This window comes from Heterodontus francisci, chromosome 7 (assembly GCF_036365525.1).
Source record: "Heterodontus francisci isolate sHetFra1 chromosome 7, sHetFra1.hap1, whole genome shotgun sequence".
In the NCBI taxonomy this organism is placed as follows: domain Eukaryota; kingdom Metazoa; phylum Chordata; class Chondrichthyes; order Heterodontiformes; family Heterodontidae; genus Heterodontus; species Heterodontus francisci.
In genome coordinates this window covers 15,973,347-16,000,529 of record NC_090377.1, presented here as the reverse complement: position 1 = coordinate 16,000,529, position 27,183 = coordinate 15,973,347, and the positions used below count along the sequence as shown (strand labels likewise).

At 44.4% G+C, this 27,183-nt stretch overlaps 1 protein-coding gene across 4 annotated transcripts in view; it reads right to left on the bottom strand.

Moving 5' to 3' along the window:
- Positions 1-27,183, bottom strand: part of adcy5 (adenylate cyclase 5) — a 481,143-nt gene that overhangs the window by 73,504 nt on the left and 380,456 nt on the right. For all 4 annotated transcript variants that reach the window (XM_068034839.1, XM_068034838.1, XM_068034836.1 and 1 more), the window contains exons 8-9: positions 23,885-24,010; positions 4,822-4,850 (exon numbers count right to left, since the gene is read on the bottom strand). In XM_068034839.1, the coding sequence (XP_067890940.1) occupies positions 4,822-4,850; positions 23,885-24,010 (155 nt within the window). The remainder of the gene's footprint in view (positions 1-4,821; positions 4,851-23,884; positions 24,011-27,183) is intronic.

The following is a 27,183-nucleotide window of genomic DNA, read 5'->3' as shown; positions in this document are numbered from 1 at the left end:
TTCCATCTATCCATTCAGCTATCTAACTATTCATTTATCTTCCTTCCTTCTTTTCTTCCTTCCAATATAGATATTTCTGAACTTAGCTAGTGTTTATGGAGATTACTGTCCAGAGGGAGGTAGCACAAGGTAGTGTGTGACTGACGAAAAGCTTGGGTTTTTAAAAGCTTGTAGATTTCAGAAGAAAGGGAAGACTAAAGCAGGTGAGCTTTGTAGCTCCACAACTACAAGGTCCTGCGAAAGGAAGATTTAGACTAATAGCTGGGATGGGTGTTTATCACACTTCAAGTCAACATGCAATAGAAACTGCTCATCCACTCAACATGACGCTTCATCGATGCCCTCGTATTTGCAGTCTCTGAAGTTAGTACTTCACTTGTACCTTTGATCTTTGTTATTTCCTTCTGTGAGACATGACTTGACATCGAGCAGAAGCCTGACTGTATGTCTAGAGGTAAGAATGGTGCTACTTTTGGTGCATCCTCAGGACATCCTAAAGCACTTGACAGACAATTTTTTTTATTCATGCGTGGGATGTGGGCGTCGCTGGCTAGGACAGCATTTATTGCCCATCCCTAATTGCCCTTGAGAAGGTGGTGGTGAGCCACCATCTTAAACCGCTGCAGTCCTGGTACACCCACAGTGCTGTCTGGGAGGGAGTTCCAGGATTTTGACCCAGTGACGGTGAAGGAATGATGATATACAAGTAAGGATGGTGTGTGACTTGGAGGAAACTTGCAGGTGCTGGTGTTCCCAATCACCTGCTGCCCTTCTTCTAGGTGGCAGAGGTCACAGGTTTGGAAGGTACTGTCGAAGGAGCCTTGAAGTTGTATGTCAGCTAACAAGACAAGGTCCCACAAACAGCAATGAGAAAAGTGACCAGATAATCCATTTATAGTGATATTGGTTGTGGGATAAATATTGGGTAGGGCACCGGCAGGAACTCCCCCGGCTTCTTAGTACCAAGGGATCTGTTACATTTCCTTAGATAGCTCTGGGGACATGGGTTTGAATCCCACCACGGCAGATGGTGGAATTTGAATTCGATTAATAAATCTGGAATTAAAAGCTAGTCCAGTGGTGACCATGAAACCATTGTCGATTGTTGTAAAAGCCCATCTGGTTCACTAATGTCTTTTAGGGAAGGAAATCTGCCGTCCATACCTGGTCTGGCCTACATGTGACTCCAGACCCACAGCAATGTGCTTGACTCTTAAATGCCCTCATGGCTCAGCAAGCCACTCGGTTGTATCAAACCGCTACAAAGTCTAAGAAAAGGAATGAAACTGGACGGACCACATGGCATTGACCTAGGCACCGGAAACAACAATGGCACAAGCCTCTGAGAGAAAATAAATTCTCCTGATCTCTGTCCTAAAAGGGTAACCCCTAATTTTAAAACAGTGCCCCCTAGTTCTGGAATCACCCACAAGAGGAAACATCCTTTCCACATCCACCTTGTCAAGACCGTTTAGGATCTTATAAACTTCAATCAAGTCTCCCTTCACTCTTTTAAACTCCAGTGAAAACAAGCCCAGTCTGTCCAACCTTTCCTCATAAGACAACCTTCTCATTGCAGGTATCAATCTAGTAAACCTCCTCTGAACTGCCACCAACACATCCTTCCTGAAATAAGGAGACCAAAACTGCACACAGTATTCGAGATGTGGCCCCACCAATGCCCTGTATAACTGAAGCATAACATCCTTACTTTTATTTTCAATTCCTCTCGTGATAAAGGATAGCATTCCATTAGCCTTCTTTATTACTTGCTGTACCTGCATGCTAACTTTTAGTGACTCATGCACTAGAACACCTAGATTCCTCTGCACCTTGGAATTCTGCTGTAGTTCCCCGTTTAAGAAACCCTCGAATGATACAGATTCCTTAATCAAATGATTTGGCACTGTGTTGGTGATCCCACTCAGAAAGGCAACAGAAATTGCAAATATGGGAAACTGGAAAAATATCACACTGGTGCTGATGGGTTGCTCTTTTGATATGAGGGTTAAGCTAAAAGTTCCCACTAGCTGATGGTACAAGGACTAGGGGACACCGATTGAAGGTTTTGCGCAAGACATCCATGAGCATCCATGAGGCGCTGTGAGCCATCATCAGCAGCAGAATTGTACTCAACTACAATCTGTAACCTCATGGCCTGGCATATCCCTTACTCTACCATTACCTTCAAGCCAGGAGACCAACCCTTGTTCAATGAAAAGTGCAGGAGGGCATGCCAGGAGCAGCACCAGACATACCTCAAAATGAGGTGTCGACCTGGTGAAGCTACAACCCAGGACTATCTGCATGCCAAGCTGCGTTAGTAGCATGCAATAGACAGAGCTAAGCGATCCCATAACCAACGGATCAGATCTAAGCTCTGCAGTCCTGCCACATCCAGCCGTGAATGGTGGTGGACAATTAAACAACTAACTGGAGGAGGTGGCTCCACAAATATCCCCATCCTCAATGATGGGGGAGCCCAGCACATCAGTGCGAAAGATAAGGCTGAAGCATTTGCAACAATCTTCAGCCAGAAGTGCCGAGTTGATGATCGATCTCTGCCTCCTGCCAGACTTCAGCCAATTCGATTCACTCCACGTGATATCAAGAAACGACTGAAGGCACTGGATACCGCAAAAGCTATGGGCCCCGACAATATTCCTGCAATAGTACTGAAGACCTGTGCTCCAGAACTTGCCGCGCCCCTAGCCAAGCTGTTCCAGTACAGCTTCAACACTGGCATCTACCCTGCAATGTGGAAAAGTGCCCAGGTATGTCCTGTGCACAAAAAGCAGGACGAGTCCAACCCGGCTAATTACCGCTCCATCAGTCTACTCTCAATCATCAGTAAAGTGATGGAAGGTGTCATCAACAGTGCCATCAAGCGGCACTTACTTAGCAATAACCTGCTCAGTGACGCTCAGTTTGGGTTCCACCCAGGCCACTTAGCTCCTGACCTCATTACAGCCTTGGTTCAAACATGGCCAAAAGAGCTGAACTCAAGAGGTGAGGTGAGAGTGACTGCCCTTGACATCAAGGTAGCAGTTGACCGAGTATGGCATCAAGGAGCCCGAGCAAAACTGAGGTCAATGGGAATCAGGGGGAAAGCCCTCCGCTGGCTGGAGTCATACCTAGCGCAAAGGAAGATGGTTGTGGTTGTTGGAAGTCAATCATCTGAGCTCCAGGACATCACTGCAGGAGTTCCTTAGGGTAGTGTCCTAGGCTCAACCATCTTCAGCTGCTTCATCAATGACCTTCCTTCAATCACAAGGTCAGATGTTTGCTGATGATTGCACAATGTTCAGCACCATTCGTGACTCCTCAGATACTGAAGCAGTCCATGTAGAAATGCAGCACGACCTGGACAATATCCAGGCTTGGGCTGATAAGTGGCAAGTAACATTCACGCCACACAAGTGCCAAGCAATGACCATCTCCAACAAGAGAGAATCTAACCATCTCCCCTTGACATTCAATGGCATTACCATCGCTGAATCCCCCACTATCAACATCCTACGGGCTATCATTGACCAGAAACTGAACTGAAGTAGCCATATAAATACCGTGGCTACAAGAGCAGGTCAGAGGCTAGGAATCCTGAGGCGAGTAACTCACCTCTTGACTCCCCAAAGCCTGTCCACCATCTACAAGGCACAAGTCAGGAGTGTGATGGAATACTCTCCACTTGCCTGGATGGCTGCAGCTCCAACAACACTCAAGAAGCTCGACACCATCCAGGACAAAGCAGCCCACTTGATTGGCACCCCATCTACAATCATTCACTCATCCACCACCGACGCTCAGTGGCAGCAGTGTGTACCATCTACAAGATGCACTGAAGCAATGCACCAAGGCTCCTTAGACAGCACCTTCCAAACCCGCGACCTCTACCAACTAGAAGGACAAGGGCAGCAAATGCATGGGAACACCATCACCTGCAAGTTCCCCTCCAAGTCACACACCATCCTGACTTGGAACTATATCGCCGTTCCTTCCCTGTCGCTGGGTCAAAATCCTGGAATTCTCTTCCTAACAGCACTGTGGGTGTACCTACCCCAAATGGACTGCAGCGGTTCAAGAAGGCAGCTCACCATCACCTTCTCAAGGGCAATTAGGGATGGGCAATAAATGCTGGCCTTGCCAGCGATGTTCACATCCCAGGAACGAATAAAAATAAGCAGTGACTAGCTCAAGAGCTACTTTCACATACCAAATGCATAAAGCTACATCAAGCACTTATATTTTTTAAGTTTCTACATTATTACTTCTCTCTGTGTAACATCCCAGAACTGGCATCCTATGAATTGAGAGACATGCAAGAAAGATTTGCATTTATGTAGTGCCTTTCGCAACTTCAGGACATCCCAAAGCCCTTAACAGCCACTCAAATACTTTTTCAAATGTTGTCACTGGAGTAATGCAGGAAACACAGCAACTAATTTGCATACAGCAAAGTCCAACAAACAGCGATGAGATAATAAGCAGATAATCTGTTTTTGTGATGTCAGTTGAGGGATTAATATTAGCCTAGGACACCAGGGAGAACTCCCCTGTCTCCCCTGAAAGATGTCACCTCCAACACTGCAGCTCCCCCTTAGTATTGTACTGAAGTAGCAGCCTGGATTTTGTGCTCAGTCTTCTGAAGTTGGACTTGAACCTATGACCTTTGACTTCAGAGGTGAAAAGTACTACATACTGAGCCACAGCTGACAACATAGAGTTCTGAGGCATACATTGCAAAGGGTTAATATTCTTGATTGTTTTGTCATATCACCAGGTGACAGTAATATATTTTCTTGAAAAAGATACATCACTTACTTATCCTTGGCCATATAGTCCACAATGCCCTAGAAACGAGGAGACAGAACAAAAACAACTCATTAGCATCAACTGAACAACATGCTGATTTGTGTATTAATAACTAAAAACCTCCTCCAGATCCCGAACCCTCTGAGATACATACGCTCCTCCGATTCTGGTCTCTTACACATCCTCAATTTTTAATGCTCCACCTTTGGTGACCATGCCTTCAGCTGCCAAGAGTAAGTTCTGGGATTCCCACTTTAAACCTCTCCACCTCTCCTTCCTCCTTTAAGACACTCATTAAAACCTACCTCTTTGACTAAGCTTCTGGTGTCAAATTTTATTGGAGAGTCGCACCTGTGAAGCCCCTTGGGGAGATTTCATTGCATTAATGCAGGTTCTTCTTGTTGTTGAACAGCACTATCTACACAGTGAAAGCTTTTCAAAACATGGGCTCAATTTTATGGGCTCCCCCCGGAAACGGGCTAGGAGGTGCGGCGGGGGAGGGGGGGCGGTGCCACAGAATTGCGATGGGAGGCGAGGGGACGCGGAGGGCTCATCGCCTTCCTGTCACACCTCAATTTTGTCAGGGGCAGGATACGCTGAAGACAACCTTCCCACTCAGAGGCCTGATTACAGCCACTTAAGGGCCTCTTGCCTCAGTGCTGGCATCAAGCCAGCAGCGAGGTGGGAGTGGGGGGGCCTCCATCATGCAGGGGAGGGCACACAGTAAAATGAGGCAACCTCCTTGCTGGCTTGGGGCAGGGGAAGTCCTCCTCTGTTGGCAATCTGTGCTGGACGCCCATCCATCGCCAGGGCCTAGCCCCGGCGGCCCCACCTCACTTACCTTAGATCTGGGTCCCCAGATCCGTACTGGGCCCAATGCCTAGTACAGTATTGGCAACGGCCATCACTCCCAGTGACGCTGCCAATACTACTGAGCGGCTGGCTCTGGGATTGGCGGGCAGCACTTGGAGGTGGGCTCCCAGTTTTTAAAGGGATCCCAGCACCAGGCTGTTAATTGGCCTGGCACTGTAGAATCACATTGTGGGGGTGTGGGGGGTATTAAATGGCCGGGGGGGGATACCTTCTGCCTTTTCGGCAAGTGCAACAAAACTCAGCCCCATAAGACAGCCTGGGTCGAGAGAAGGTCATTAGGACCAACAAGCACTCTCCACCAACAAATTATGTGCAATCCAGTTTAGCCCCTGATTGATCCACTGAGGGAAGGTTCCATAGAAACGCTCCTTGCTTCCTAAATGATACCAAGTGCAGCTCAGAAACATGTATCTATCTCTGCTATTGAATCCTGGGTGCTGCTCTGCCATGTATAACTCACAGCCCCAGCAACAAAATACAATCATTTCAAAAGGAGCATTTGATCGTCACAGTCTGTTACCTCCAATTCTGATCTGATCCCAATATTTTTTTTCTGGAGGCAATACATAATGCAGCCGTAACCATTTTTGCAGTTCCACTTGATCATTACTGTGTGGAGGGAGTGAAAGTTTCTCTAATCCATAGATTCACTTAAGGCTTGTTCATTTTACAGCTGTGTTAACGTAGTAGCACTCTCACTTCTCAGTTGGAAGTTTTTTTTTTATTTGTTCATGGAATGTGGGTGTCACTGGCAAGGCCAGCATTTATTGCCCATCCCTAATTGCCCTTGAGAAGGTGGTGGTGAGCCGCCTTGTTGAACCACTGCAGTCCATGTGGGGTAGGTACACCCACAGTGCTGTTAGGAAGGGAGTTCCAGGATTTTGACCCAGCGACAGTGAAGGAACGGCGATATAGTTCCAAGCTAGGTCGGTTTGTGGCTTGGAAGGGAACTTGCAGGTGGTGGTGTTCCAATGCATCTGCTGCCCTTGTCCCTCTCGGTGGAAGAGGTTGCGGGTTTGGAAGGTGCTGTCGAAGGAGCCTTGGTGAGTTGCTGCAGTGCATCTTGTATATGGTACACACTACTGCCACTGTGCATTGGTGGTTCAGGGAGTGAGTGTTTAAGGTGGTGGATGGGGTGCTTTGTCCTGGATGGTGTCAAGCTTCTTGAGTGTTGTTGGAGCTACACCCATCCAGGCAAATGGAGAGTATTCCATCACACTCCTGACTTGTGCCTTGTAGATGGTGGACAGGCTTTGGGGAGTCAGGAGGTGAGTTACTCGCCACAGAATTCCCAGCCTCTGACCTGCTCTTGTAGCCACGGTATTTATGTGGCTGGTCCAGTTCAATATCTGAACAATGGTACCCCCCCTCAGGGTGTTAATGGTGGAGGATTCTGTGATGGTAATGCCAATAGTGGGTTCAAGTCCCACTCCAGAGATCCTTAGCACAAAATCTACAGACATCACAGTGCACTTCTCCAAACAATACATGCCATTTTTCATGCCCATCTGAGACAGCAGACAGGGCCTTGGTTTAATGTCTCAACCAAAAGATAGCATCATCAACAACTTTTAGCGTAAGTTCTGGAATTTCCACTTTAAACCTCTCCGCCTCTCCACCTCTCTCTCCTCCTTTAAGATACTTCTTGGATTGACAAAGTAGACGTAGAGAGGATACTTCCTCTTGTGGGGAATTCTAGAACGAGTGGTCATAGTTTTAGGATAAGGGATAGCAGATTTAAAACAGAGATGAGGAGAAATTACTTCTCTCAAAGGGTTGTGAGTCTATGGAATTCACTAGCCCAAAGTGTGGTGGATGCCGGGACATTGAGTAAATTTAAGGAGGAGATAGACAGATTTATAATTCGTAAAGGGTTGAAGGGCTATGGAGAACAGGCAAGAAAGTGGAGTTGAGGCTGAGATGAGATCAGCCATGATCATATTGAATGGCGGAGCAGGCTCGAGGGGCTGAATTGCCTACTCCTGCTCCTAGTTCTTATGTTCTTATGAAGGGTTTACATAGAATAAATAAAGAGAAACTGTTTCCAATGGTTGGAGGGTTGACAACCAGAGGGCATCAATCTAAGGTTATTGGGGAAAAAAACTAGAGGTGACATTGATTCAATAGTAGCTTTCAAAAGAGAATTGGATAAATACTTGAAGGAGAAAAAAATTGCAGGGATAGAGGGAAAGGGGGCGGTGGGAGTGGGACTAACTGGATTGCTCTTTGAAAGAGCTGGTGCTGACTCGAAGGGCTGAATGGCCTCCTTCTATGATATTTAACTGAAGGTGAGATTTCTGCTTCCTCACAATATTCACTCGTTCTGAAGCTGAACATGAGACGGGGGTGTAGGGTGATATAACTAAGCTCAGCATCACTGGATAAGGCAGAAAAAAATTCCATTGCTGATCATAAGATCATTAGAATATAAGAAACATAGAAACATATGAACAAAGGAGCAGGAGTAGGTCATTCAGCCCACCGAGCCTGTTCTGCCATTCAATTAGATCATGGCTGATCATCTACCTCAACGCCACTTTCCCACGCTATCCCCATATCTCTTAAAGTCATTAGTATCCAGATATCTATCGATTTCCGTCTTGAACATGCTCAATGATTGAGCTTCCACAGCCCTCTGGGGTAGAGAATTCCAAAGATTCACCACCCTCTGAGTGAAGAAATTCCTCCTCATCTCAGTCTTAAATGGTCTACCCCTTATTCTGAGACTATGTCCCCTAGTTCTAGACTCACCAGCCAGGGGAAACATCCTATCCACATCCACCCTGTCACGCCCTGTAAGAATTTTGTAAGTTTCAATGAGATCACCTCTCATTCTTTGAAACTCTAGAGAATACAGGCCCAGTTTCCTCAATCACTCTGCATAAGACAATCCCGCCATCCCAGGGACTAGTCTGGTGAACGTCCTTTGCACTCCCTCTATGGCAAGTATATCATTCCTTAGATGAGGAGACCAAAACTGTATGCAATACTCCAGGTGCAGTCTCACAAAGGCTTTATACTATTGCAGCAAGACTTCTTTACTCCTGTACTCAAAACCCCTTGCACTGAAGGCCAACGTACCATATACCTTCCCATTGCTTGCTGCACCTGTATGTTAACTTTTAGTGACTCATGAACAAATACACTCAGGTTCCTTTGGACATCAACACTTCCCAACCTCTGTTATTCTGTTTTTTCTACCAAAGTGTCTAACTTCACATTTATTCACATTCTATTTCATCTCCCATGTTCTTGTCCATTCACTTAACCTGTGCAAGTCCCCTTGAAGCCTCCTTGCATCTTCCTCACAACTTACATTCCCTCCTACTTTTGAGTCATCAGCAACAGGAGCAGGATTAGGCCATTTGGCCCCACAAGTCTGCTCCATCATTCAACAAGATCATGCCTGAACTTATATATCAGCTCCACATTTCCGCCCACTCCCCATGTCCCTCAATTCCTTTAGTGCCCAAAGATCGATCATTCTCAGTCTTGAATATACTCAACAATTAAGCATCCACAGCCCTCTGGGGTAGAGAATTCCAAAGACTGATGGAACAAAAATTTTCTCTTCGTCTCAGTCCTAAATAGATGCCCCTTCCCATGAAACTATGACCCCTAGCTCTAGACTCTAGATCACTAAACAGAAACCACAACCACCCCCCCATGTTGCAAACTTCATGCATGTGGAGGTATACACAAGGACAGGGCCAGACTTGACTGTGATGACTGCTATGGTTGAACATCCTGTTTTCTTTCAAAATATGGCTGGTCAATTACAGGGAGCATGCCCTTGATTTTTCAGTATGTACTCCTGACAAATGAGGCTTCATACTAGGAGTGGTCATTCATAAAACAAGGCCCTTAGGCCTGAAGAAGGATTACAAGGGGAATGTACTGAAAGGGTGCCAACGGCCATGGAACTGTAGCCTTGTGCCTTCAACATGAACTTACAGTTATCAAGTGCCTTTAACATAATTAAATGTCCCAGAGGCGTTATCAGACAAAAATTGACATTAAGCCAAAGAAGGAAACATTAGGACAAGTGATCAAATGCTTCGTCAAAGAGGTAGGTTTTAAGGAGTGACTTAAAAGAGGAGTGAGAGGCGGAGAGGTTTATGAAGGAAATGCCAGAGCTTAGAGCCCAGGTGGCACCAGTAATGCGGAAAGAGGGAGCTGTACCATTGGGACGGCCTTCACCAGACCCACTCTGGTGAATCATATAACTAGAGGTGAAGAGAGGGTTTTAAACTAAATAGTTGGGGTGGGGAGGGAAGGTTCAGGTGAGGGAAAATTTAGAAAGTTAACGAGAAAGGACAAGGCAACAGTGCAGGGTAATGATACGGGTAATGATAACCAGAGCGTGACGGGAAGGGACAGAGCATACAAACATCGGTGTGTAACAGCAAATAAGGTCAGACTAGGGAAAAATGATAAAAAGACAGAATTAAAGGCTCGTTATCTGAATGCACGCAGCACTCATAACAAGATAGGTGAATTGACAGCATAAATAGAAATAAATGGGTCTGATATGATAGCCATTACACAGACGTGGTTGAAAAGTGACCAAGGCTGGGAAATAAATATTCAAGGGTATTTGACATTTTGGAAGGATAGGAAGAAAGGAAAAGGAGGTGTGGTACTTCAATTAATAAGGGATGAGATCAGTATAGTAGTGAGAAATTATCTTTGCTCAGAAAATCAAGATGTAAAATCAGTTTGGGTGGAAATAAGAAATAGCAAAGAAAAGTCACTGGTGGGAGTAGTTTGCAGACCTTCTAACAGAAGCTACACTGTAGGACAGAGTAGGAAAGGTACTGCAATAATTATCTTCATATAGATTGGACTTATCAAATTGGCAAAGGTAGCCTGGAGAATGAGCGTATAGAGCGTATCATGGACAGTTTTTAGAACAATACGTTTTGGAGCCAACCCGGGAGCAGGCTATTTTAGACCTGGTAATGTGTAATGAGACAGGATTAATAAATGACCTCATTTTAAAGGATCCTCTAGGCAAGAGTGATCATAACACGATATAATTTCACATTCAGTTTGCAGGTGAGAAATTTGGGCCCGAAAGTAGTGTCTTAAACTTAAATAAAGGCAATTACAAGGGTATGAAAACAGAATTCACTAAAGTGGACTGGGAAAATAAGTTAAAAGGTAAGACAGTACAGAAGCAGACGCAGACATTTAAGGAGATATTTTATAACTCTCAACAAAGATATATTCCATTGAGAAACAAAGACTCTGTGAGAAGGATGCACCAACCGTGGCTAACTAAGGAAGTTAAGGATGATATCAAAATGAAAGAAAAGGCATACAATGCTGCAAGGATTAGTGGTAGGCCAGACGATTGTGAAAATTTTAGAATCCAGCAAAGTATGAATAAAAATATAAAGGGGCAGAAATTAGAGTAAGAGAGTAAACTAGCAAGAAATATAAAAACAACAGTAAAAGCTTCTACAAATATATAAAAAGGAAAAAGTAGCTAAAGGAAGTGTTGGTCCCTAGGAGGATGAGACTGGGGAATTAATAATGAGAAACAAGGAAATGGCAGAGAAGTTGAACAAGTATTTTGAATCTGTCTTTACAGTAGAAGACACAAAAAGCATGCCTAGAATAGTAAAAAATCAAGAGGCATAAAGGAGGGAGGAACTTAAAACAATCATTATCACTAAGAAAAAGTGTTGGAAAAATTAATGGGACTAAAGGCTAACAAGTCCCTTGGACCCGCTAGCCTGCATCCTTGGGTGTTAAGAGAAACAGCTGCAGAGGTAGTGGTTGCATTGGTTGTCATCTTACAAAATTCCCTAGATTCTAGAAAGGTCCCCATGGATTGGAAAACCACAAACGTAACACGTCTAATCAGTAAAGGAGGGAGACAGAAAGCAGGAAACTATATGCCAGTTAGCCTAAAGTCTGTCATTAGGAAAATGCTAGAATCCATCATTAAGGAAGTCGTAGCAGGACATTTAGAAAATCAGGAAGCCTCAACATGGTTTTATGAAATGAAAATCGTGTTTGACAAATTTATTGGAGTTCTTTGAGGCTGTAACAAGCAAGGTGGATAAAGGGGAACAAGTAGTGGTGTACTTGGATTTCCAAAAGGCATTCGATAAGGTGCCACACAAAAGGTCACTACAGAAGATAACAGCCCATGGTGTTGGGGGTAATATATTAGCATGGATAGAGGATTGGCTAACTAACAGGAAACTGAGAGTCAGGATAAATGGTCCATTTTCAGGTTGGCAAACCGTAACGAAAGGAGTGCCACAGGGATCAGTGTTGGGGCCTCAACTATTTATGATCTATATTAATGGCTTGGACAAAGGGACCGACTGTATTGTAGCCAAATTTGTGGACGATACAAAGATAAGTAGGAAAGCAAGTTGTGAGGAAGACACAAAAGTGTCTGCAAAGTGATACAGATAGGTTAAGTGAGTAGGAAAGGAAAATGGCAAATGAAGTATAATGTGGCAAAATGTGAGGTTGTCCACTTTGGCAGGAAGAATAGAAATGCAGAATATTATTTAAATGGAGAGAGACTGCAGAATGCTTCGATAAAGAGGGATCTGGGTGTCTTTGTACATAAATCACAAAAAGTTAGCATGCAGGTACAGCAAATAATTAGGAAGGCAAATGGAATGTTAACATTTATTGCAAGGAGGGTGGAGTAGAAAAGTACTGAAGTCTTGCTACAACTATACAGGGCATTGGTGAGACTACACCTAGAGTGCACAGTTTTGGTCTCCTTATTTGAGGAGGGATATAGGGATATACTTGCATTGGAAACGGTTCAGAGAAGGTTCACTAGGCTGATTCCTGGGATAAAGGGGTTATCCTATAAGGAAAGGTTGATCAAGTTGTGCCTATGCTCATTGGAATTAAAGTCATTAAGTCATAGAGTCATCTCTGGCACAGAAGGAGGTCATTGGCCCATTGAGTCCATGCCGAGTTTAGAATGAGAGCTGATCTTATTGAAACATATAAAATTCTGAGAGGGCTTGTCAGGGTAGATGCTGAGAGGATGTTTCCCCTCGTGGGGGTATCTAGAACAAGGGGACACAGTCTCAAAATAAGGGGTCTCCCTTTTAAAACTGAGATGAGGAGGAATTTCTTCTTTCAGAGGGTTGTTAATCTTTGGAATTCTCTTCCCCAGAGAGCACTGGAGGCTGGATCGTTGAATATATTCAAGGCTGGGTTTGATTTTTAATCTATAAGGGTGTCAAGGGTTATGGGGGGCAGGCAGGAAAGTAGAGTTAAGACCACAATCAGATCAGCTATGAATGGTGGAGCAGGCTCAAGGGGCCGAATGGCTCCTATTTCTTCTTATTTTACGTGGTTGAAGGCATAGCAGCTTGGGAATTGCAGAAGTGTAGCTATTTCGGAGGGTTGTAGGGCTGGAGAAGGTTACAGAGATAGGGAAGGGTGAGACAATGGAGGAATTTGAAAGAAGGATGAGAATTTTAAAATCGAGGCATTGACTGGGAGCCAATGTAAGTCGGCAAGAACAGGGTGATGAATGAACAGGACTTGATGCGAATTAGGATACGGGCAGCAGAGTACGAGATGGGCTCAATTTTATGGAGGGTGAAAGGCCAGGACAGTGTTGGAAAAGTCAAGTCTAGAGGTAACAAACAGATGGATGAGGGTTTTGGCAGCAGATGAGCTGAAGGCAGGAGCAGAGATGGGTGATGTTATCGAGGGGGAAGTACATGGGGTCGGAAGCTCAGCACAGGATCAAACTGGTCTCCAAGGTTATGAATGCAAGCCTAGTCTATGCAACCTATCCTCATAATTTAACCCTTTTAGCCTCAGTATCTTTCTGGCGAATCTGTGCTGCACCCTCTCCAAGGCCAATATATCCTCACTGACGTTTGGTGCCCAGACCTGAATCAGCAGCAGATGAGTTAATCCTGAAGATAGAACTGAAGTGAAGAGCACGGATACAGTTAACGCTTTGCACAGTCTAAACAGTTACCATGCCAACTGCTGGCCTCAGCACAATCAAACACAGTGGGAACCCATTTCAATATTTTTTGAACAAGATATGTATTTTGGGAGTGTTTCAGGAGATTTACTAAAAATAGGCAAAAGAAAACCTACAAACACTCGACTTTTTATTTTTCCGGGGTATGAGCCAATAGAGTTGAACAACATTCACATCAGGTAAAAGGGAAGTGTTTACATAGAATTTAGAGCATAGAAACAGGCCATTTGGCCCAACTGGTCTATGCTGGTGTTTATGCTCCAAAGCATCACTCCATCTAACTCTGCAGCTTATCCTCATATTCCTTTCTCCCCCATGCACTTATTTAGCTTCCACTTTAATTTATGTTATTTTTAGTTAATTGTTGGAAGAAATGCTGAAATTCAGATCCCCCCCTTCCCCTGCAGCCTTTAACTTACATTGCTGAAATCCTTCGGGTTACCGTTTCCAAACTCTACCTGAATTAATTCCAAACATATAAGAACATAAGAAATAGAAGCAAGAGTAGACCATACAAATATACGAATTAAGAGCAGGAGTAGGCCACTCAGCCCTTTGAGCCTGCTCCACCATTCAATAAGTTCATGCTGATTGCTCCACATTTCCACCTACCCCCGATAGACTTCCACCCCCTTGCTTATCAAGAATCTATCTACCTCCGCCTTAAAAATATTCAAAGACTCTGCTTCCACTGCCTTTTGTGGAAGAGAATTCCAAAGAATCACGATGCTCTGAGAGAAAAAAATTCGCCTCATCTCTGTCTTAAATGGGCGACCCCTTAAAGTTCTAGATTGTCCAACAAGGGGAAACATCCTTTCCACATCCACCCTGTCAAGACCCCTCAGGATCTTATATGTTTCAATCAAGTCGCTTCTTACTCTTCTAAATTCCAAGCCTAGCCTGTCCAATCTTTCCTCGTAAGACAGCTTCCCATTCCAGGTATTAGTCTAGTAAACCTTCTCTGTACTGCCTCCAACACATTTACATCCTTCCTTAAATAAGGAGACCAGTACCAGTACTCCAGATGTGGTCTCACCAATGCCCTGGATAGCTGAAGCATAATCTCCCTACTTTTGTATTCAATTCCCCTGACGATAAACAATTACATTCTATTAGCTTTCCTAATTATGTACTCTACCTGCATACTGACCTTTTGCAATTCATGTACTAGGACACCCAGATCTCTCTGCATCTCAGAGCTCTGCAATCTCTCACCATTTAGATAATATGCTTCTTTTTTATTCTGCCTGCCAAAGTGGACAATTTCACACTTTCCCACATTATACTCCATCTGCCAGATCTTTGCCCACTCACTTAACCTATCTATATCCCTTTGTAGCCTCCTTATGTGTCATAGCAAGTTTAGTTTAGTTTAGTTTAGAGATACAGCACTGAAACAGGCCCTTCGGCCCACCGAGTCTGTGCCGACCATCAACCACCCATTTATACTAATCCTACACTAATTCCATATTCCTACCACATCCCCACCTGTCCCTATGTTTCCCTACCACCTACCTATACTAGGGGCAATTTATAATGGCCAATTAACCTATCAACCTGCAAGTCTTTGGCATGTGGGAGGAAACCGCAGCACCCGGAGGAAACCCACGCAGACACAGAGAGAACTTGCAAACTCCACACAGGCAGTACCCAGAATTGAACCTGGGTCGCTGGAGCTGTGAGGCTGCGGTGCTAACCACTGCGCCACTGTGCCGCCCCAACCATACCTTCGGTCCCTTCATCTAAGTCATTTATATAAATTGTAAAATGTTGAGGCCCCAGAACAGATCCCTGTGGCACACCACTCGTTACATCTTGCCAACCAGAAAATGACCCATTTATGCCTACTCTCTGTTTCCTGTTAGCTAACCAATCTTCTATCCATGCCAATATGCAATCCCTTATACCATGAGCTTTTATTTTCTGCAATAACCTTTGATGTGACACCTTATCAAATGCCTTCTGGAAATCTAAGTACAATACATCCACTGGTTTCCCTTATTCTACAGCACATGTAACACCCTCAAAGAACTCCAATAAATTGGTTAAACATGATTTCCTTTTCACAAAACCATATTGACTCTGCCTGATTACCTTGAATTTTTCTAAATGCCCTGCTAAAACGTCTTTAATAATAGTTTCTAACATTTTCCCTAAGACAGATGTTAAGATAACTGACCTGTAGTTTCCTGCTTTCTTCTCCGTCCCTTTTTGAATAAAGGAGTTACAGTCGCTATTTTCCAATCTAATGGAACCTTCCCCAAATCTAAGGAATTTTGGAAAATTAAAACTAATGCATTAACTATCTCGCTAGCCACTTCTTTTAACATCCTAGGATGAAGTCCATCAGGACCCGGGGACTTGTCAGCCCGCAGCTCCAACAATTTGCACAGTACCACTTCCCTGGTGATTGTAATTTTCTTGAGTTCCTCCCTCCCTTCCATTTCCTGACTTATAGCTAATACTAGGATGTTACTTGCATCCTCAATATGGACCATATGGCCCATCGAGCCTGCTCCGCCATTCAATATGATCATGGCTGATCTTGGGCTTCAATTCCACTTTCCCGCCCGCTGCCCAAAACCCTTGAGTTCCTAAGAGACCAAAAATCTATCTATCTCAGCCTTAGATGTATTCAATGATGGAGCATCCACAGCCCTCTGGGGTAGAGAATTCCAAAGATTCACAACCCTTTGAGTGAAGAGATTTCTCCTCATCTCAGTCCTGAATGATCGGCCCCTTATTCTGAAACTGTGCCGCTTGTTCTATATTCCCCATCCAGGTGAAATAATGTCTCAGTGTCTACTCTGTCAAACCCCTTCATAATCTTGAACGTTTCAATGAGATCACCTCTCATTCTTCGATATAGGCCCAATTTACTCAACCTCTCAACGCAGGGGCCAATCTAGTGAACCTTCGCTGTATTGGTTGACTGTGCCCCTCACACTTCCTTCTCCACACCCAACATTTCAGCCCAAACCGTAACCTGTCCTTGGGTGCCCATCTTGGTCACTTGTGCTAATAACATGTAGGGATGGTCAGTTGCCGATCTTCTCCTCCAAAGGATTTTATGTAACTCCCGTTAACCTTTTTTTCATGGTTTTGAATGGCTTGTCTTACACATTTTGATAAAACAGTCATCTATCACATGTGGACACATCTTCCAGCCATTCATAACCATCAGCCCAATCCCTTTTCCGACTTCTGGAACAGGCTCGAGGAGCTAAACGTTCCCACGTAGGGTATCAGTGTGAGCTGCCCAAATGAGATTGTCAAGCAGTGCCAGACTAGAACTCATGCCCAATGAGAACCGGACTAATGCCATGCGCAAACCTTAAAAAAAACAGACTTGCATTTCTATAGCGCCGTTCATGATCTCAGGACATCCTAAAGCACTTGACAGACAATGAAGTGCTTTTCGAAGTGTAGCCACTGTTTTAATGTAGGAAATACTGCAGCCACTTTGCGCACAGCAAGCTCCCACAAACAGCAATGTGATAATGATCAGATAACCTGCTTTTGTGATGTTGATTGAGGGATAAATATTGGAGAGAATTCCCCTGCGCTTCTTCGAAATAGTGCCAGGGATCTTTTACATCCACCTGAGAGGGCAGACGGGGCCTTGACTGAACAGCTCATCTGAAAGATATGCCACGCAGAACCCTACTTCCACACAGGAAGTAGAAAACCATTCCATTAATCCAACCTGGAACTGAACCCAAAGCTGAAATGTTAGGACTCTAACCTATCGCTCTCACATGTTTTGATAGCTACAATGGGTTTGAGATAGCATCCACTTCACCTGATTACAGTGCAATGCTGTGCTTCAGAGGACAGTACAACAGGAGGCCACATGCTGTTGCCCAAATTCTCAATGGATCAGATGGTTCCTTTTAATTTTAATGTCATACATGGGTTAATGTTGTCTCTGTGTGTGTTCACCATCTCATATTTGCTCACGCAAGCGCTCGAACTTGTACATACATTGGCAATTATCACATTGGAGTTACTTTGATGCCACCTGATGTCCATGTGAACAAGGTACCTTACAACAAGGTTAGTTTGGTGCAGGAAGTGAGAGACAGAATTTGCATTTATATAGCACCTTTCACAACCTCAGGAACTCCCAGGAATGAAGTACCTTTGAAGTGTAGTCACTGTTGTAATGTAGGAAATATGGTAGCCAATTTGTGCACAGCAAGCTCCCACAGACAGCAATGTGATAATAACCAGATAATCTGTTTTTAATTATGTTGGTTGAAGGATAAATATTGGCCAGGACACTGGGGAGAACTCCCCTGCTCTTCTTCGAAATAGTGGCATCTGAGAGGGAAGACAGAGCCTTGGGTTAACATTTCATCTGAACCAGGAGCCTTCACTCCCTCAGTACTGGCACGAGGTGTGACAGCCTAGATTTTGTGCTTGACTCTCTAGAGTGGAACTTGAACCCACCACCTTCTGCATACTGGCAGCTGAGCCACAGTTGACACCTAATTGCAAACAACATCTCCAGTCCAGTCCTAGTAGGGACTTGAGACCCACAGCTTTCTGACCTAGAGAGGGTCATGCAACCAACTGAGTCCACATTTTATCTAATGTACAAGATTAGGACCTAATTAGGAAAATCGCTTCCGGTCTGATCATGCCGCCACTTGTGATCAATACCTCTAGTGCAATAGTTTATCCGGTTACACGGCGTGGTGCGGGGCAGGGTTCATTCCGTTCACGTGTAAGAATAAGCCATTTAACACGCTTGCTTGTTAATCTTCTTTCACGCCTGTGAAATTGTGAACTGCCACTTTTGAGATGTCTGCGTTAATTTGCCGTTGAACTGTAGTTAAACAGTAACAGTTTGCAACTGAGATCTTGGTTATCACAACATGCTTATTTGCTCAGAAATGTTTCCATGGCAACACTGGTTAAATGGGTCTTTTAAAATACATGCAACTACATCATTGGCGGCGAGTACACAGGGTTGCAGCCTGCTAAACCTGCCACCTGGTTACCAAGGAATGCCCTGCTGGTGTCAGCCTTGGTTCAGTGAGTAGCACTCTTGCCTCTAAGACAGAAGGTTGTGAGTTCATAATCCCACTCCAGAGACTTGACTGCAGAATCTAGGCTGATGCACTTAATGCCAGTACAGAGGGAGTGCTGCACCATCAGACATCCCATCTTTCAAATAAGATGCTAAGTGGAGGTCCCATCTGTCCTCTCAGGTTTATGTAAAAGATCCCATGGCACTATTTCGAAGAAGAGCAGGGGAGCTCTTCACAGCGTCCTGGTCAATATTTGTCCCTCAACAAACACCACTAAAAAACACAGATTATCTAGTCATTACTGCACTGCTGTTTGTTGGGAGCTTGCTGTGTACAAATTGGCTGCCACATTTCCTGCATTACAACAATGGCTACACGTCAAAGGTATGTGATAGGCTGTCAAGTGCTTTGGGACTTCCTGAGGTCATGAAAGCCACTACATAAATGCAAACTTTTGATTTTCATTTTCACTGGAGAGTGTTTTGAAATGTTTATCATCCAAAATTAAATCCATATCTCAAAAAACTTTAAAAAACATTTTTTCCCCTTTTTTCTCTATGTTATGATGCAAGGATGTTAATTATTGAGCTTTTCTATGACTTTATGAAACTCTGGTCAGGCCACAACTAGATAGAGTATTGCATTCAGTTCTGGTCACCACACTTTAGGAAGGATGCGAGGGTCCTTGAAAGAGCGCAGAGGAGATTTACCAGAATGGTTCCAGGGATCAGGGATTTTTGCTACAAGGTTAGGTTGGAGAAGTTGGGTTGTTCTCCTTGGAACAAAGGAGATTGAGGGGATATTTAATAGAGATGTTCAAAATTATGACAGGTTTAGATAAGTTAGACAAAGAAAAGCTGTTCTCATTAGCTGATGGTACAAAGTCTAGGAAAGATAGATTAAATGTTTTTGGACAAGAGATGCAGGGGTGATGTGAGGAAGAACGTTTTTACCCAGTGAGTGGTAATGACCTGGAACTCGCTGCCTACGAGAGTGGTGCAAGTGGAGACGATCAATGATTTCAAAAGAAAATTGGATAGGCACTTGAGGGAAATAAAACTGCAGGGCTATGGGGATAGAGTGGGGGAATGGGATTGATTGGATTGCTCTACAGGGAGCCAGCATGGAATTAATGGGCTGAATGGCCTCCATCTTTGCAGTAAATGACTCTATGACTTTTCTTCAGCAGTAAACAACAGATGTTGTTCTGTGGCTTCACCCAGCTCCTAGAAACTGCAGACACAAGTTAATATATATACATATATATATATGAGGTGATATATGTGATACTTACCAGAGAGGGAGTGCAACAAAGGTTCATTAGACTGATTCCTGGGATGGTGGGATTGTCCTATAAGGAGAGATTGAGGAGACTGGGCCTGTGTTCTCGAGAGTTTCAATGAGAGGTGATCTCATTGAAGCATACAAAATTCTTATAGGGCTCAACAGGGTTGTTGCAGGAAGGATGTTTCCCATGGCTGAGGGGTGTCCAGTACCAGGGGACACAGTCTCAGAAGAGATAAGCCATTTAGGACTGAGACTAGGAGGAATTTCTTCACTCGGAGGGTGGTGAATCTTTGGAATTCTCTACCCCAGAGGGCAGTGGAGGCTCAGTCAGTGAGTATGTTCAAGACAGAGATCGATAGATTTCTAGATATTAAAGACATCAAGGGATATGGGGATAGTGCAGGAAAATGGCATTGAGGTAGAAGATCAGCCATGATCTAGGTCACTGGTGGAGCAGGTTCAAGGGGCCGAATGGCCTACTCCTGCTCCTATTTCTTACATTCCTATGTTCCTTTGATATATATATTTCACACTAAACAGCACCTCCTGTTGGGTAAGCGTAAGGTCACTGTACACCAGTGCTGTATTTGCTGTGTCTCAGTGCTGTGTATCAGTGCTGTATACCAGTGCTGTCCTGTATATCAGTGCTGTATATCAGTGATGTATACTGTGCTGTATTGAATACCAGTGCATTAAGCAGCTTCTCTGAAAGCCCATTGCTCTCAGTGCCTTGGTGACATGCCTGATCACAAGCCATTGCTGCATATTCACAAACCCAATGTGAATAGAACAAAGAACAAAGAACAGTACAGCACAGGAACAGGCCATTCGGCCCTCCAAGCCTGCGCCGATCTTGATGCCTGGCTAAACTAAAACCTTCTGCACTTCTGGGACCGTATCCCTCTATTCCCATCCTATTCATGTATTTGTCAAGATGCCTCTTAAACGTCGCTATCGTACCTGCTTCCACCACCTACCCCGGCAGCAAGTTCCAGGCATTCACCACCCTCTGTGTAAAGAACTTGCCTCGCACATCCCCTCTAAACTTTGCCCCTCTCACCTTAAACCTATGCCCCCTAGTAACTGACTCTTCCACCCTGGGAAAAAGCTTCTGACTATCCACTCTGTCCATGCCGCTCATAACTTTGTAAACCTCGATCATGTCGCCCCTCCACCTCTGTCGTTCCAGCGAAAACAATCCGAGTTTATCCAACCTCTCCTTATAGCTAATGCCCTCCAGACCAGGGCAACATCCTGGTAAACCTCTTCTGTACCCTCTCCAAAGCCTCCACGTCCTTCTGGTAGTGTGGCGACCAGAATTGCACGCAATATTCTAAGTGTGGCCTAACTACTGAATGTGGATGGATTGATTTATCATCTAATCTGATCCGCTGTGACAATGTGAGGGATGCTGATGACACACATCTTGCAAACAACAGTATTTTTAAAAACTGCAAAAATTGATACTGTGTGGAATTCTGTTCCATAATTTTCGATTAACTTTCCTCTGTTACCAGAGGCGAATAATTTTTTAAACTGTAAAATGAAAGATGATTTTAACTGATGATTAGTCAAGAGCAAAGAATAAGACAGTGTGAGTGCATCTGGCCATGGAGTGGCAACACACAGGTTCAGCCATCTCCTAGCAACCAGTCCTGGAGCATCCTGGTCAAGTTGGTTGGATATTTAGGACTAAGTGGTTGTGTGAAGCATTTCGCAATGTTCTCTCAGAGATGTGATAATGCGCGATAAAAATGCAAGTCTTTAAACCAATTATCTCCTTAACAACAGGAATAGATTGTGATTGCATGGCAGCTTTATTGTAGAAATAATCTCCAAGGTGCTTTGTAGACCATTAGTCAGATAATCCTCCAATTCTGGTCTCCTGCACATCCCTTATTTTAATCGCTCCACCATTGGCAGCACTGCCTTCAGCTGCTGAGGGAATTCCCTCCCTAATGCTCTCCGCCTCTCTTTCCTCCCTTAAGATGCCTTCGTTACCTCTAGACTTGACTATTCCAACATACGCCTGGCTATTTTCCCACATTCTACTCTTCATAAACCTGAGGTCATCCAAAACTCTGATGCCCATGTCTTACCTAACTCACACCAAGTCCTGCTCCACTATTAACCCCGTGCTCGCTGACCTACATTGGCTCCCAGTCGAGCAACGTCTTGATTTTAAAATTCTCATCCTTGTTTTCAAATCCCTCCATGGCCTCGCCCCTCCCTATCTCTGCAATCTCCTCCAGTCCCACAATCCTCCATGTTATTAGGAAGAATGACGAAGGAAGCTTCGTTAAAGACGTGGGTTTTAAGGAGGGTTTTTATGGAGGAGAGTGTGAGCCATAGACAATTGAGAATACGGCAACCTAATGTTGGGCAAAGGGAAGACAGAGGAACAGGGCTGTTGTAGGGAGGTGCAAGGCCATGAAGGGATGAGACTTTTAAATTGAAGGGGGACCAGGAGTCAATGTAGATCACCGGGGACTGGGATAAGGGCTGCGAGGGCCTTGATGCTGGATAGGCATGTTTATGGTGCATGGGGACAGGAGACCCCTCTGAACCACCACCATTAAACCTCCATGGGCCGAGCAGGAATTTTTAATGCGTCAGAATTTCTGACAATATTTTTTTTTTAATTTGTTTTTGTGGGATGTGAGCATCTCTGGCTAGGCCAGCATTTATTGCCTGGCTTGTTAGAGCATTTTAAGAATTAACCACATTGCTGTGGATCTGGAGTCACATGTCGGTCAGACCAGGTAAGGACAGCAGATTTCCTTCCCTGAAGGACATTAGTGAAACAGATGGGTTTTACAACAATGGTTTCATGGTCACCATTAGACTAACTTTTTAATTCCAGATTTATTAATTGAATCCAAATTCCACCAGCTGTTGTGGTGGGATTCAAACCAACGTCCCCAGAGCATTAGCCTGGGCTCTGGATTACTAGTCCAATGACATTACCACAACAGCACTGCCTCCCCAATGTGGACAGATGCATAATTCACCTACTTTTTATCCCAAAAATATATTCATAAAAATCTGTAAAAAATACATTACAAAACAGTTCTAAACAGCACCAAGTTGACATTCCAAGAAGTGCAAAGGAAATCAGTTTTCTTCAATACGGGAGTGAGTCACCTCACAACCCTTCCATTCCATTTAACATGCCATATACATTTTACAGCAAACCCATATTTGGTGTATACAGCCCGAGGGGTTTCCCATGGGTCCAGCCCCTCAGTTCACTACGGCGGGAGGACCTTACACAGTGGTCTTTCCCCATTGAGCCTTTTCCGCGGCCGTCCCAAGCTTTAGTGCGTCCCTCAGCACATAGTCCTGGACCTTGGAATGTGCCAGTCTGCAACACTCGGTCGTGGACAACTCTTTGCGCTAGAAGACCAGGAACTTTCAGGCAGACCAACTCACCTACTAACCAATGGGTGGGCATGTAAAGTCACCATGGCCCTTAACTCTGCAATTCCCTCTCTAAATATCTCCATCTCTCCAACCTCCTTTAGGTTGTTGGAAGATCCTTAAAACCTGCCTCTTTGTCCAAGCTTTTGGCCACCTGTTTTACTATCTCCTTATGCGGTTCAGTGTTAATTTTTTGTCTTGTGAAATGTAAATACAATAAATCCTATACACTTCTACATTTGCGTATTAGGTGTCCCAATACCACAATAACATAACATAACATAAATAATATTTGCTTCTGAACAATAGAACATCATTTGCTGCGACAAGTCACAAGCACAAGTGAGAAATATTCACAAGGAGCAATGCAGACATTGTGCAGATCTGTCAGGTTGCAAATCACTAATAGTACCCATATTTCTTGAATTGATTTGATAGTGAGATATGTGTTTTATTTCCTTACCATTGTTTTCATCTCTTTGGAGATATGGTTGTAGAACTGACGCTCCACGTTCCACGGTGAGCCAATGTTGGATATCGAGTTGGACCGCGCCCTGTTGAGTTTTGCAATCATTGCCTTCTCATCCTTCTGCAAACAAAATGAAGCAGGGCCAGCGTTAGCCTTGAAAGGGAAGAGCTTTCCGGAGGAAACAGAAGTTGCAACAAACTTAAAGCAAGAGAATAAGAACGAGGAGGGAGAAGGGGCACAGCAGTGTAATGGTTATGTCACTGGACTAGCCTGCATAGACCCGATGGGCCAAATGGCCTCCTTCTGTGCCATTATGACTCTATGACTAGTAGGCCCATGGACTTGGACTAAATATGCAGTTGGAGAGTGAGTTTAAATCCCACAGCAGCAGTTTGAGAATTGGGATTCAGTTTTAGATATAATGGGCTGAATGGCCTCCTTCTGTGCTATACTATTCTATGAATGGGAGAGGATTTACAAAGACGATACCAGAATTGAGGGATGATAACTATCAGGAAAGACTGACTAGGCTCGGGCACTTTTCTCTGGAACAGAGAACGTTGAGGGGGTGACCTGATTGAGGTCATTACAATTTTGAAGGGGTTCGAGAGGGTAGAAGTAGAGAAGATGTTTCCATTTCTGGGTGACTCCAAAATTAGGGACCACAAATATAGGAAATACTCAGCAGGTCAGGCAGCATCTGTGGAGAGAGAAACAGGGTTGGCCTGCGGGACCTTTCACCAGAATCTGAAATGTCACGCAGACCTGAAACATTAACTCTGCTTCCCTCTCTCCATACCTGATGAGTATTTCCAGAACGTTCTGTTTCAGATTTGCAGCATCTGCATTATTTTGCGTTTGGATGACAAATATAAGCAGGTCAGCAATAAATCAAATAGGGAATTCAGGGGAAATATCTTTACCTAGAGAGTGGTGAGAATATGGAACTCGCTACTGCTTGGAGTGGTTGAGATGAGTAACATAGGTACATTTATGGAAAAACTAGATGAACACATGAGAGAGAAAGGAACAGGAAGTTATATTAATACGGTTAGGGGTGGAAGGAGGCTCGTGTGGAACATTAACACCAGCATGGACCTGTTAGGCTGAATCAGTGTGATCAATTCTATGTGATTTCCTCTATGCTGCAGATGTTGTTGTTGTAGCTATAGTCCCAGGGAACCATAGACATCTCTCTATTAGAGAGAGACAGTTGGTGATGTATAACTTGAGGGTCACCACTCCTCAAGCTTGGGGTAAGGTGAGGAAGCAGGCCTCCATGAACTACCACAGCTGGTGTGGGGATTAAACCCACACTGTTGGCATTTTTCTGTATCATACTCTGGCCATCTAACCAATTGAGCTAATGGACCAGATATAATGCAATATAAACCCATTACCAGAGCTAACATTGCATCTTTGCTAGGGCTATAATGTAACATTCTGGACACATCCGCTGTCATGTTATAACATGGAGTAGAGTTCATTAGTGTCACAACAGAGGAATTTCTGCAAAAAATGGTAATTTTCTGGCTTTGAATTAGCAGCGTAAGAATAGCGAGATGAGGAAAGGCCAAGGGCTGTCTAGTTCACCTTCCTGGTAATCTCACGATACAATGATAATGGGGCTGTTGACTAATCATAGCAACCAATCTCTATCAATTATTCTACAACAGACCCAGACAGGCGGTTAGGAAAACCCCCAGTGGTGAAGAGCTTTGAGAAACACGGTTCTAAAGTCACCCATTTTCCCCTAGCATTCCACACTTACCACATGTTATGTCTCAAAATACTCATATACCGTATCTCAAAGCTTTCCCCTCTTAGATCTCTGCATTCGTCCAACTCTGGTCTCTTGTGCATATCCTTTGCCCCACCATTGGTAGCTGTGCCTTCAGCAGGCTTGGTCCTAAGCTCTGCAATTCCCTCCCTAAACCTCTCAACCTCACTACCTCTCTCTTCTCCTTTAAGAAATGTGCACGCACACTCCAATGAAGACTCACTGCTGGTGATTATGTGAAGGGGTCCCTGGCTGAGGTTCCCCATCCTTTGAACTGAAAGGGCCTGTAGCTTCCAGAGCACTGAAATCTGCACAGACAGGGCTCTAGTCTGGGACTGTAGTGTCACACATCCATCTAGTGAACCACTGTGGGGGGATATTCTCTGAGGATTCTCCCACGCGGCCCCTGTTGTCACGACGTCTGGATGCACAGGGAAACGGGAATTCCAACAATCTTACGCCAAGCGATCGGGAAAACTGGCTGAGTAAATTCCTCAAGATTTCTTTGAGTCTTAATATCAACCCTGATAGTTTAACTCTGTGAAACTTTATTGGCAACTGGTATCAGGTGACTCAGTGAGTCATTCAATGTGATCTTTACAAGTGAAAATAAATGTCTAGACATGAAGGCTTTGTGACAAGATGCTGTCTCTGACAGAGGAATCGAAATGGGGTTTTGCTTTGTTCGCAGTCTGATTTGCTGTGAAATAGAGATTTAATCTTGTTCTGTCTATGACATTTTCAGCTGGCTGGTGCGTTGGTGTTTGAACAACAGTGAAAACAAGATGCATTGCTACCAGATTGTGCCAATGTCCTCTTAATCTTTAGAGGTTGATAATTCGGCCACTGCCTCACGGCCACCTCCTTCTGCCTTCACCTCACACCCACCACCAGCAAGAACCTCTCCCCCTCTCCAGCCTCTGAAGCTGCCTGTTTAAAGACTCCAACTGGTCCCAAACTCTCCCCCCCACTTACATCTCGTCTTACTGGCCCATCACCCTCATCCTCTCAGATCTCCACAGGGACCCTGTCGAAGCATCAGATTCAAGACCCTCCTCATTCAGAAATCTCTGCAACCTCCAGCTGATTTATATAGTATCAGTTGTGGCTCAGTGGGTAGCACTCTCACTTTTGCCTTAGAGAGCTGTCAGCTCAAACCCCACTCCAGAGGCTTGAGTGCAAAGTCTAAACATGCACTACTGAGGCAGTACATTAGGAAAAGAAATGGTCTGTTCATTTGCTATTGTACAGAGTCAAGATATACCCTGTCACATTTGTATCTATCATGCTCTTTATTACAGTGTTATAGAGTCATAGAATCATAGAGTCGTACAGCATAGAAACAGGCCCTTCGGCCCACGGCGACCATGCTGACCATAATGCCTATCTATACTAATTCCACCTGCCTGCATTAATTCCATATCCCTCTATGCCTTGCTCATTCAAGTACCTGTCCAGATGCCTCTTAAATGTCGCTACTGTTCCTGCCTCCACCACCTCCTCAGGCAGCTCA